Raw genomic sequence first — 13,479 nt, forward strand, 5'->3', positions numbered from 1 at the left:
CCTCTCTCCCTCCCGCTCTGTCTGAAGATAAATGCACAAATATCCTCAGGTAAGGAAAAGTTATGATACATTTACACAATGGAATACTATGCAGCTGTAAGAAAGAGAGATCTCCTATCCTTTGAGATAGCATGGAGGGACCTGGAGAGTATAATGCTTAGAGAGAAATATCAATGTGAGAAAGACTAAGCTAGTCAAAGACTAGTACCACAAAATCTCACTTATTTATGGAACATCATGAACAAAATAAGCTGTCTACCAAAATAGATCCAGAGTCACAGAAGTAGGGGACAGAATAACAAACCTCAGAGGGAGGGGGGTAGGAGGGTGGGAAGAGATAAACCAAAGAACTTATATGCATATATGCACAATCAATGAACACAGACATTAGGTTGGGGAAAGCAGAAGGGGGTGGGAGTAGGGAGGAGGGGGTCAATGGGGAAAGAAGGGGGACATCTGTAATACTTTTTTTTTTTGGTACGTGCCCCTAGCGGAAACCAAACTCAGACCCTCTGGTCCGCAGGCCAACACTCCAGCCTCTGAGCCAAACCGGCCAGGGCAACATCTGTAATACTTTTAACAATAAAAAATAAAAAAAATTTTTTTTAATAAAGTGTAAAATTTGATTAATTTTTACATATTTATATAACTGTGAAACCATCACAATTAAGATACAAACACACGCCCTGGCCAATTTGGCTCAGCGGTTGAGCGTCAGCCTGTAGACCAGAGTCTCCAGGTTCGGTTCCCACTAGGGGCACATACCACACAAAAAAAATAAAGATACAAACACACATATTTATATCTTTCTCTATGCTGGAAACCATGAGTTCACTCTGATATCTTCATTTAAAATCCAAAATCATATGGTTTATTCTAGCCTTCTCCCTTTCCATATTTGCATCTCTTTTCTCAAAAAACCAGCTTTCAGCCTGGCCGGTGTGGCTCAGTGGTTGAGCGTCGACCCATGCACTAAGAGGTTGCCGGTTCTATTCCCTGTCAGGGCACATGTCCAGGTTGTGGGCCCAATCCCCAGTGGGGGGCATTCAGGAGGTGGCCAATCAATGTTCTCTCATTGATGTTTCTCTCCCTTTCCCTTTCTCTCTCTCTAAAAATCAATAAAGAAAAAAAAAATTTTTTAAAAAGCAGCTTCCATCATCCTCAATGTATTTACTTATTTGCTCAATCTCTTTGAATGAAACCAGTCTCTCAGCTATGTGTCCTGGCCAGTTTTGCTCAATGGTTAGAGCATTGGCCGGCAAACAGAAGGGTCTTGGTTCAGCACCAGGTCAAGGGCATGTACTTTGGTTCCTGGTTGGGATCATGTGGGAGGCAGCTAATTGATGTGTCCCTCGTTTCTCTCTCTCCCCCTCTTTCTTCCTCCCTCCCCGACTTCCATTCTATCTAAAAATGTCCTCGGGTGAGGATTAAAAAAGAAAAAGATTTAAATAAGAAATAAAAGGCATTCATCCTCTGGCATTGTATTTACCTTTCAATGCTGGTACCATGGGTGGTATCGGATCTATGTTCCTAACAGGTTCTTTAATGTATTGTCCACCAGGAGATGTGATGTCATATCAGGTTCTCAAGCTGTAAGAGATGCTAGCGGACACTGAAATAAAAAAACAAAATTCCAGCCCCCACATGCAACTTAGTGGTATGGAACCTCTCTATACTAAAGAGTTAAGATTTGCCCAGTTAGCGTGGCTCAGTGGATTCAGCATCAGCCCATGGATTGAGAGGTCCCAGTCCCATTCCCAGTCAAGGCACATGCCCAGGTTGCCGGCTCAATCCCCAGTGGGGGGTGTGCAGGAAGCAGCCTATGGATGTTTCTCTCTCACATTGATGTTTCTATCTCTCTCCCTTTCTTTCTCTCTAACAACAACAACAACAACAACAAAATCAAGAAAATTATGTTTAAAAAAAAAAATAGTAAGACCAAGCATTCAGTAAAAATGACATAACTTTTTTTTTTTTTTTATCCTCACCCGAGGACATTTTTCCATTCTTTGTTCAGATAGAGCGGGAGGGAGAGAGAGGGAGAGAGAGAGAAACATCGACATGAAAGGGACACATCGAGTGGTCGCCACCCACACGACCCAACCAGGGCCGGGGACAAATTGCAACCGAGGTACGTGCCCTTAGCGGGAACCGAACCTGGGTATCTCCGGACCATAGGCCGATACTCTAACCGCTGAGCCAAATCGACTAGGGCAAAATGACATAACTTTTAGAAAATAAAATCGGTCCTGGCCGGTTTGGCTCAGCAGTTAGAGCGTCGGCCCACGAACCAAAGAGTCGCAGGTTCGATTCGGGTCAGGGTCAGGGGCGCATACCTCAGTTGCGGTTGGTACCAGGCCTTGGTTGGGGTCCTGCGGGAGGCAACTGATGTGTCTCTCTCACATTGATGTTTCTCCCCTCCCCCCATCTCCATCTGAAAATCAATGGAAAAAATATCCTCAGGTGAGGATTTAAAAAAAGAAATGGCCCTGGCCGGTTTGGCTCAGTGGTTAAAGCATCGGCCTGCGGTCCTGAGAGACCCGGGTTCGGTTCCCGCTAAGGGCATGTACTCGGTTGCAGTTTGTCCCCGGCCCTGGTCAGTCGTGCGGGTAGCAGCCACTCGATGTGTCCCTTTCACATCGATCTCTCTCTCTCTCTCTCTCTCTGGTTCTCTCTCTCCCTCCCACTCTACCTGAACAAAAAATGGAAAAATGTCCTCGGGTGAAGATTAAAAAAAAAAAAGAAATGAAATAAATTTTTCTGATTACAGAATTGATGCATATAATTTTGGATCATTCTTTTTTTTTTTTAATCCTCACCCAAGGATATTTTTCCATTTTTTGGACAGATAGAGTGGGAGGGAAAGAGAGGATGAGAGAGAGAGAGAGAGAAACATCGACGTGAAGGGACACATCGAGTGGCTGCCACCCGCACGACCAACCAGGGCCGGGGACAAACTGCAACCAAAGTACGTGCCCTTAGCGGGAACAGAACCCGGGTCTCCCCAGACCGCAGGCCGACGCTCTAACCGCTGAGCCAAACTGGCCACGGCTGGATCATTCTTTAAGTGTCTGCTCAGCCTGGAAGCCAATTGCCATCCCCTTTCTCTGGGAATGAGCCTCAGACCCTCTATGCCCACTCCATTTACACGGACTGAACGCCCAGAAACCAGATTATACTCTGTGATCTACTCCCCACCGTCATTGGTCATGGGGCCAGGGGTAGACAACTGACTCAGTCTGGGCCAATCAAATGCTCTTTCTCAAGTGGTTGGAAATAGGGCTGAAAGAGTTAAATTAGACTCTATGAATGACTAGAACTATTATATAAACTTGTGAATTCTGCTTTGTAGCCTAACTATCTGTACAGTCATGTTATACCTTGGTCAACCTTCTATTTCTGGATTAAACTATCCAATTTCCTGGTTTTAAATGCTATGCATATATATGTTGTTTCTTCCAAAAATTTTTATCTCCAGCCCAGACCTTCAGATTTCTTGATCTTCCTGTCTTTTCAACATTTCCTGTTGCATAACTACTAGGTATCTCAAACTCACCTGTCACACAGGAATTTTGATTTCTCTCTCAAACATGATCTCCTAGTCTTTCTTTATCTTCATAAATGGCATTACCATCCTACCAGTTCCCCAAGCCTTGATTTCTCTCTTCTGTCATTCATTACCAAATCAACTAGGTACTTTCTAAAAATATATCACCTTGTCTCCACAGCTATCACTATAATTCAAGCCACCTGTGTCTCTTAACCGTGTTTTAGTAATGCTCTCCCCATTTTCCCTCCCTCATCAATTCTTCCTCAAACATCCAGATCTTGATCTTTATAAAACAACCAGGTCATAGCATTTCCTGATTAAAATTCTCCAATGCCTTTCCTTTACATTATTTTTATTTTATTATTATTATTTTTTTTCCATAGAGGCAAAAGAAGGGTTTATAACCCGGCCAGTGTGGCTCAGTGGATTGAGCATCATTCCATGGACTGAGAGGTCCTGGTTCAGAAGCAGCCTATTGATATTTTTCTCTCACATCAATGTTTCTATCTCTCTCCAGAAATCAACTAAAAAAACAAAAACCAAAAAAAGGGCCCTTGGAGCTTAGGAGATAGAGGTAAGGAAAATGCACCCGAGGGAGTGGGATGAAGGAAGGCACAAGTTTGCTCCATAGAGAGAGCCAACGTTAACTTTACATTTAAAACCTAAACTCCTGCCCTTGCCGGTTTGGCTCAGCGGTCGGAGCATCGGCCTGCAGTCCAGAGAGACCCGGGTTCGGTTCCCGCTAAGGTCACGTACCTCGGTTGCAGTTTGTCCCCGGTCCTGGTTAGGTTGTGTGGGTGGCAGCCACTCGATGTGTCCCTTTCACATCGATGTCTCTCTCTCTCTCTCTCTTTCTCTCTCTCTCTCCCTCCCACTCTATCTGAACAAAAAATGGGAAAATGTCCTCAGGTGAGGATAAAAAAATTTAAAAAATGATAAATCTAAACTCCTTACTGTGGCCTACAGCACCCTCCATGATCTGACCTTTCTCCAGTTTCTCAGGTCGCACCTTGTACCTCTCTTTTTCTAGCTCACAACACTTAATGGCCACTGGCCTCCTCTCTGTTTCCCCATCAAGCTCCTCCTTGCCTCGGGCCTTTGTACTTGCTGGAATGTTCTTTCCTTGCTCTTTACAGGACTGGTTCAGTCTCTCAGCATCTTCTCTTCTGCCAAGAGGACTTTCCCTGACCTTCATAGCTAAAGTGTGCACTTCCTCAGTTTTACTCTGTCATACCGCCCCATTTATTTCCTTTGTAACACTTACTGGACTCAGTAACTACCTTCATTTTTTTTTTCTTTATTGATTTTAGAGAGAGTAAGGGGGAGGGAGAGAGAGAAATAGAAACATCAATGAGAGAGAACATCAATTGGCACCTCCTGCATGCTCCCCACTGAAGATGAGGCCCACAACGTGGGCACGTGCCCTGACCTGGAATGGAACCAGGACCTCTCAGTCCATGGGATGACGCTCAATCCACTGAGCCACACCAGCCGGGCACTACCTTCACATTTTTACACATGTTTATGGTCTGTCTCCTCTCACTAAAAGATAAGGACTTTGGAGACAGAAATTTGGTTTCTATTGTTTAACTCTATTTCCCAGTACCTGAACAGCTCCTTGAATATATTAGGTACCTAACAAATATATATGGAACACATGAATAGATGAATGAATAAATAAATCAAGAGAAAGAATGACATTGAGTGGCTGATAGGAGGCAAAAGTCCTGAAAGTGTTCTCTTTTTTTTTTTTTTCCTTTATTGATTTTACAGAGAGAGGAAATGAGAAGGAGAGAGAGATAGAAACATCCATGACAGAGAACATTGACTGGCCGCCTCCTGCATGTTCCCCAATAGGGATCAGGTCCACAACCTGAGCATGTGTCCTGACTGGGAATCAAACCGGTGACCTCTTGGTGCATGGGTTGATGCTCAACCTCTGAGCCACACCAGCCAGACTGAAAGTGTTCTGTTCTTTTTGTTTCTGTTTTGTTTTTTAGTTTTTTATATCCTCACCTGAGGACATTTTTCCATTTTTGTTCAGCTAGAGCGGGAAGGAGAGGGAGAAAGAGAGAGAAAAATCGACGTAAAAAGGACACATCGAGTAGCCGTCTCCCGCACCACCCCAACCAGGGCTGGTGATGAATCGCCACCGAGTACATGCCCTTGACCGGAATCGAACCCACGACTCACTGGTTTGCGGGCGACACTCTAACCTCTGAGCCAAACCAGCCAGGGCAAAAGTGTTCTGTTCTTGATTTCAGTCTTTTCCAAGGCCTGTCTCTGTTCCTGTCTCAGGTTCTGTAGGAGAGTTCTGTGAACAACAAATCTCCCCTTTCATCTGAAGCTAGCTTGACTTGTGAACTGAGAAGCTTATTCACAAGCTTGTTTCAAACAAACAGAGAAATGTAAAGAAAAAGTAAAAAGCATGAGACATTCTATCACTGGGAGAGAACATTAACATTTTGTTGATCTACTTTCCAGACAATTTAACTTGAATTGGGTAATTTATATTCATTTCTGCAATGTTTCATTTTTTAAAACCACAATAAGTGAGGACCTCTTTCCAGGGACATAATTTTAAATGGGTCTATATAGATTTCATAGCATGCCTATTTTAAGGAAGCTGAATAATCGCCCAAAAGCTGATGTCCTCTCTCACACGTTAGACAATAATCCTAGGATTAAAACAGAATGGAAGCAACCAAAGAAACCATTTTGCTTTAAAGAAAATCTCACATTTAAGGTGACTTTCGCAGTTTTTCTAAGTTACCCTGTCTTTTCAGCCTCCTTCTGCAGAGAAGTAACATGAAAGAGAACAGAGAGGTAACTGAATCACAGGCCTGACCCTCTGGATCTAAAGTCATTTGCGTCCTGGCTGGTTTGGTTCAGCAGTTGGAGCGCTGGCCTGCAGACCAGAGAGTCCCGGGTTTGATTCCTGCTAGGGACACATAAATAAATAAATAAAGTAATTGCAAAAATGGAGCTGTAGTGAAAGGAGAGATGCTGTCGATCTTTAATATCTAGACAGAGAAGACTGCTTTTGTTATAACCATTTCAAAGCACACCATCAAAGCTGTATGCCGCTGTGGAGCAACTGAAAACTACCATTACCACTGCAGTCAAAGAAGCTCTAAGAATGAAATGGAGGGCCTGGCTGGTGTAGCTCAGTGAACTGAGTGTCATCCCATGGACTGAGACGTCCCGGTTCGATTCCCCGTCAGGGCACATGCCCAGGTTGTGGGCTTGATCCCCAATAGGGGGCATGCAGGAGGCAGCCAGTAGATGTTTCTCTCCCATATCGATGTTTCTCTCACACATTGATGTTTCTCTCTCTCCTCCCCGCCCCTTCCCTCCAGCTCTTCGACTCTCTCTAAAAAATAAAATAAAAAATGAATGGGGAATAAAAAAGAATGTCAGAAAACAAAACCCAGGAGTGACTGTCAGTGAAGGTGTGATGAAGAAAGTTGTAAAATCCAATAAAGTGGCCAGATTTAATCTCTCAGAAAAAAAAAAAGCGGAGAGTAGATGGAAGGAAGGAGTGTTTATAAATCATTTTAACTCAATGGAATTAAAGATTAAAAGAATTCCCTTGAGTCCTGGATGGTTTGACTCAGTGGTTAGAGCGTCGGCTTATGGTCCAGAGAGACCTGGGTTTGGTTCCCGCTAAGGGCACATACCTCGGTTGCAGTTTGTCCCGGCTCTGGTTGGTCGTGTGGGTGGCAGCCACTCGATGTGTCCCTTTCACATCGATGTTTCTCTCTCTCTCTTCTTTCCTCTCTCTCCCTCCCACTCTATCTGAATAAAAAATGGAAAAAAAATGTCCTCGGGTGAGGATAAAAATAAATAAATAAATAAAGTTGCTATTCTTTAAAAAAAAAGAATTCCCTTGAGCCCGGCTGGTGTGGCTTAGTGGCTGAGCATCAACCCATGCACCAAGAGGTCGCCGGTTTGATTCCTAGTCAGGGCACAGGCCCAAGTTGTGGGCCCAGTCTCTAGTGGGGGGCATGCAGGAGGCGACTGATCGATGTTCTCTCTCATCAGTGTTTTGATCTCTCTCTCCTTCTCCCTTCCTCTCTCTCTAAAATCAATAAAGAAAAAAATTCCCTTGCATCTGTGGACAGGTAGCTCAGTTAGTTAGAGTATCTGCCTGATATGCCAATGTTGCTAGTTTGATTCTCCGGTCAGAGCACATATAAGAACTAACCAATGAATGCATCAATAATTGGAACAACAAATTTTTTTTTTTTATTCTCACTTGAGGACATTTTTCCATTTTTTTTGTTCAGATAGAGTGGGAGGGAGAGAGAGGAAGAGAGAGAGAGAGAAACATCGACATGAAAGGGACACATCGAGTGGCTGCCACCCGCACAACCAACCAGGGCCGGGGACAAACTGCAACCAAGGTACGTGCCCTTAGTGGGAACCGAACCCTGGTCTCTCTGGACCACAGGCCAATGCTCTAACTGCTGAGCCAAACCAGCCAGGGGCTTAACATCTCAATTTAATATGGATTAGGAATTCAAGTCTTCCTGTGTAAGGAATTAACTTTAACAGTCCAGTAAATACTGAAGTCTCTGTAGTTGGGCTGCAGTTGGGCTCTTTTGAGTTGAAGGCCTGGGGGAAGAAGGTGATGAATTACGAAGAGAGCCTTAAAGAAAATAGTTTTCCAGTGAGTTAGGGAAATCAGGAGGAGCTGATCCTGTGTAAGAGGATAGAGATAAATGAGATGGAAGCACCGAGAAGCAAGCCTGGAGCAGAGCTGTGGAAAAGCTGTGGAGAAAAGTATAGGCTCTATAATCGCAGCGTCCATTGGATGAATGCTCATGAAGGATGATAGGAATTTGGATTGAACTTAATTTGACAAATATTACTATGTGCCCATTTTGTCCAGTTGCTACAAGAAGAAAAATAGAGGCCTGGCTGGTGTGGCTCAGTGGTTGAGCATCGACCCATGCATCAAGAGGTCACCGGTTCGATTGCTGGTCAGGGCACATGCAGTGAGCCAAATCCCCAGTGTGGGGCATGCAGGAGGTGGCCAGTCAATGTTCTCCCTCATTGATGGTTTCTCTCTCTCTCCCTAACCCTTCCTTTCTCTCTAAAATCAATAAAGAAAACAAAATTTAAAAAAAAAGAAAGAGCCCTGGCCGGTTTGGCTCAGCGGTTAGAGCGTCGGCCTGCGGTCCAGAGAGACCTGGGTTCGGTTCCCGCTAAGGGCACATACTTCGGTTGCAGTTTGTCCCCGGCCCTGGTTGGTCATGCGGGTGGCAGCCACTCGATGTGTCCCTTCACGTCGGTGTTTCTCTCTCTCTCTCCTTCCTCTCTCTCCCTCCCACTCTATCTGTACAAAAAATGGAAAAATATCCTCAGGTGAGGATGAAAAAAAAAAAAAAGAAAGAGCCCTGGCCAGTTTGGCTCAGCGGTTAGAGCGTCAGCCTGCGGTCCAGAGAGACCTGGGTTCGGTTCCCACTGGGGGCATGTACCTCAGTTGCAGTTAGTCCCCAGCCCCGGTTGGGTCGTGCAAGTGGCAACCACTCCATGTGTCCCTTTCACGTCGATGTCTCTCTCTCTCTCTCTCTCTCTCCCTCCCTTCCACTCTACCTGAACAAAAAGTGGAAAAATGTCCTCGGGTGAGGAGAGAGAGATAGAAAGAGAGAGAGAGAAAGAAAGAAAAGAAAGAAGAGAGAGAGAGAAAGAAAGAAAGAAAGAAAGAAAGAAAGAAAGAAAGAAAGAAAGAAAGAAAGAAAGAAAGAAAGGAAGGAAGGAAGGAAGAAAGGAAGAAAGGAAGAAAGGAAGAAAGGAAGAAAGAAAGAGAAAGAACACTTGCTTATTAGGAAGTGAATAATTAAGAGAAAAATGAGAAAAGCTCATGTTTAACTGTAAGATAAAATATATAGACAATCAGAAGGAACAAAACAAAGTGAGAGAGGAAAAGACTGAAATTCACATTCACTTGAAGGATCAGATAAAGCATTACGGAGGGAGGGTGCTGGAGTCTGAGAGGGATTTTGGCAGGTGGAGATACAGTGCTCTATACAAAGAGGACAGTTTGAATAGGGTCAGGACTGGGCAAAGAGCAGGTGGTCTTGTGTGGGAGACATTTTTCATGGCATCCATTTTGTTAAAATCTGCTCTGCCATCACCTTCCCCAAGGCAGGATATCTCTGCCTTCTGCATTTCTTTATCTCTGCATTTCTTTAAGTAAAATCTGCTCTGCCATCTCCTGCCCCAAGGCAGGACATCTCTGCTATATCTCTGCATTTTGAACCATTTACTCAGTCTTTTGTTCCACCCGTGCTTCGGGGTGGTTACTCAATAACTTATCGCTTAACAACAAATGATCTTGTTTTTCCTGCCCTCTATATTGTGTGAATTTCCCCAGAATAAACGAGACTTGATCAGAGCCCTGTCTTGTCTCCATTTCTCCTGTCTCTTGTCCCGCCTCATCCTCACTCCCCCTCTAGAGTCCTCGTTGCTCGACCTGCGGGACGGGTCAGTCTTGCACAATAGCAGGTAGGCATGACGAGTTTGAGAAAGAGTTGTGAGATTTTAAGTGCACGTTTTGGAAGACTTTGCATTTAAAATAGAGATGTGCTATTCATTCTGTCAAAATGGCCAGGAACTTACACATTTTGCGCACAAGAGCATTAAAGTTAGAGCTGCAGAAGAGCGTTAGGAAGATTCATCTGCTATTAGTGAGTTAGAAAGACTGGCAGAGAAGGAGGATTGTTAAGAGGATATTACTGTGGTTCAGACAAGAGGCTTTGAACGAGGAAGGATAGTGGCTGGGGGATGGCAGGGTGGGATAAATCACAAAGACCCCAAGGAAGGAGAATCAAGAGACTTGATGATTAGTTGGATGTGAGATGGAGTAAAGAGAGTGACAGGATTAAAGATGATCTAGCCATGTTGTGCCTGATGCCTGGGAGACTGTGGTACAATACAAGACGAAGAAACTGGTTTCACTGTTCTCAAAAACACCCCATGGAAAGAAATGGGAGACCATAAATATGTATTAGATATAAACTTACAGTTTTTGCTTCCTCAAGAGAGCTCTCTCCAGTTCTTTTCTCTGACTTCTATGGTGTCCTCTAGTACTCTAGAATCCTCTTGTCTGCCTGGCTTGTTAACAGAGGAGTTAATACATTTCTGTTTAGCTCTTAAGAAGTTAACTCTTTGTAGATCAGAGCCCAAAGGCTATGTTTTATTCCCTATGCATGTTGTACTTGGAGAAAGAGCAGCTAAAAGAATTTTTAACATACCAACTTCTCAACTAAAACTAAAGCCGAAAATACATTTGTTTCATTTGAGATTAATAGTAATTTGTGGGTATTGGGAAAATGATTTTTAAATCTCTCCCTGCAGGGTAAGAACAGAAGGAGATTTTCTGGAGCCCTGAGATCTCTTTGAAGAGAACAAACCCTGCTCCACTGATGGGATCCATGGGCCTACTCAATCCACATGTGTCAGAACCCTCTCAAGCAAAAGAATGTGTATTTCTCATTTTACTGTGACCATAGTCGGATGTAATTATACAACAGAAACTGATATTTGAAAATTAGAAGTCTTTTTTTTTTTTTCTAACTCTACATGGCTAGCCCTGGACGGATTTGCTCAGTGGTTAGAGCGACAGCCCTCAGACCAAAAGGTCTCGAGTTCAATTCCTGGTAAAGTGCATGTACCTGGGTTGCAGTTTCTTTTATTTTTTTATTTTTTTTTATAGATTGGGAGGGAGAGAGAGGAAGGGAGAGAGAGAAAGAAACATCGACGTGAAGGGACACATCGAGTGGCTGCCACCCGCACGACCAACCAGGGCCGGGGACAAACTGCAACCGAAGTACGTGCCCTTAGCGGGAACCGAACCCGGGTCTCTCCGGACCGCAGGTCGACGCTCTAACCGCTGAGCCAAACCGGCCAGGGCCTGGGTTGCAGTTTCAATCACTGGCCCCGGTTGGGGTTGTTCCAGAGGCACCCAATGGATGTGTCTCTTTCACACTGAAGTTTCTCTCTCTCTGTCTTTCTCTCCCTTCCTCCCTCCCTTTCACTCTATCTAAAAAATAAAGGAAAAAATATTCTCTGAAGGTGGGGATAGGGAGAAGGGTGTCAATGGGGGAAAAAGGAGAAACATCTGTAACAAAACTACATTAATAAAGAAAAAAAATATTCTCAGGTGAGGATTAACAAAGATAATAATAATAAAATAATAAAGTAATAAAATTCTACATGGCTAGTCACTGCATTCATATTATACATTAAGTGAAATGTGATCTCAATTGTTTTATGAAATTCTCTCTTTTATGCACTCATTGTGTGTCTTGGGAAAGCTCCTATTCTGGTTACTGACATGAAATGCAGGGATTCCCTGGAGGGTGAGCAAATATTTAATTATTATTATTTTTTTTAGTACTCACCCGAGGACACTTTTTCCTTTTTTTTTTTTTTTTCAAATAGAGTGAGAGGGAGAGAGAGAAACATCAACGTGAAAGGGACACATCGAGAGGTTGCCACCCGCACAACCAACCAGGACCGGGGACAAACTGCAACCGAAGTACATGCCCTTAGTGGGAACCGAACCCAGGTCTCTCTGGACCACAGGCCAACACTCAACCGCTGAGCCAAACTGGCCAGGGCTAATTTTTTTTTTTAATCCTCACCAGAGGACATTTTTACATTAATCTTCAGATAGAGTTGGAGGGAGATAGGAAGAGAGAGAGAGAGAGAGAAACATCGATGTGAGACAGATACATCGACTGGTTGCCACCCACACAACCCCAACCGGGCCCAGGGATAAACCGCAACTGAGGTATGTGCCCTTGGCCGAAATTGAACCCAGGACTCTTTGGTCCTTGGGCGATGCTCTTACCACTGAGCCATACCGGTCAGGGCAGAGTGAACAAATATTTAATTGGCCCTATGTGACTTCCCTATATCCTAACCAAATAATAAAATACAATAAATTGGAGGAGGCTATCAGAAAGTATAGAAATCATCCAGAAGACTAATTTCCCACTGAAAATAGGAAAACTCAACATAATATTTTTCCCAGTCTAAGTGACAGAGTTTAAAAACTGGGCTTTTCTGAACCCAAGATTGCTTCTTGCCCAAGCTGTTTCACAATGACTCTTGGGTCTTCTTTCGTTTACTGGATGATCGAAGCAGAGATAGTGATGGCCAAAATTTTGAAGTATGACAGGTTTAAGTTTAGTAATCTTGCTCTCTCTTTTCTTTTTCTTTCTTTCTTTTTTTTTTTTATCCTCACCCGAGGACATTTTTGCATTTATCTTCAGATAGAGCAGGAAGGAGAGAGGGAAGAAGAGAGAGAGAGAAACATCGACATGAGAGAGACACATCGACCGGTTGCCACCTGCACAACCCCAACTGGGGCAGAGATGAACCACAACCGAGGTATGTGCCCTTAGCAGGAATCGAACCCAGGACTCTCTGGTCCGCGGGCTAACATTCTAACTGCTGAGATAAACTGGCCAGGGCTGAAATTAAAACTTTTTTTTTTTGTTCAGATAGAATGGGAGGGAGAGAGAGAGAAACATTGATGTGAAAGGGACACATCGAGTGGTTGCCACCCACACTACCGAACCAGGGCCAGGGAGAAACTGCAACCGAGGTACATGCCCTTAGCGGGAACTGAACCCGGGTCTCTCTGGACTGCAGGCTGACACTCTAACTGCTGAGCCGAACCGGCCAGGGCCTATCATTTTACTTTTCATCCAATACCAGAGATTTCCCACTTTGCTTTTTTCCACCTTCCTAATCTATCATCAGTGAATTTCAGGTAAGCCACTTACGTCTTCTCTTTTGATTGTAATGTATACAATAAGGTGCAAAACTGCCATTCTGTGGAACGTTATCTCAATGCCTTGAGATGTTGTTGTCAGTTTGGCTCAAATAAACTTACAAAAATTATTTACGTG

At 43.9% G+C, this 13,479-nt stretch overlaps 1 protein-coding gene across 6 annotated transcripts in view; it reads right to left on the reverse strand.

Annotated features, from left to right (window-relative positions):
• Nucleotides 1–10,634, reverse strand: part of RPGRIP1 (RPGR interacting protein 1) — an 85,748-nt gene extending 75,114 nt beyond the window's left edge. For all 6 annotated transcript variants that reach the window (XM_036254373.1, XM_036254363.1, XM_036254391.1 and 3 more), the window contains exons 1-2: nt 10,582–10,634; nt 1,490–1,612 (exon numbers count right to left, since the gene is read on the reverse strand). In XM_036254373.1, coding sequence (XP_036110266.1) covers nt 1,490–1,508 — 19 coding nt within the window. In that variant the 5' untranslated portion in view covers nt 1,509–1,612; nt 10,582–10,634. The remainder of the gene's footprint in view (nt 1–1,489; nt 1,613–10,581) is intronic.
• Nucleotides 10,635–13,479: the final 2,845 nt, after the last annotated feature.

Source organism: Molossus molossus, unplaced genomic scaffold (assembly GCF_014108415.1).
Source record: "Molossus molossus isolate mMolMol1 unplaced genomic scaffold, mMolMol1.p scaffold_m16_p_1, whole genome shotgun sequence".
NCBI classification, from domain to species: Eukaryota; Metazoa; Chordata; class Mammalia; order Chiroptera; family Molossidae; genus Molossus; species Molossus molossus.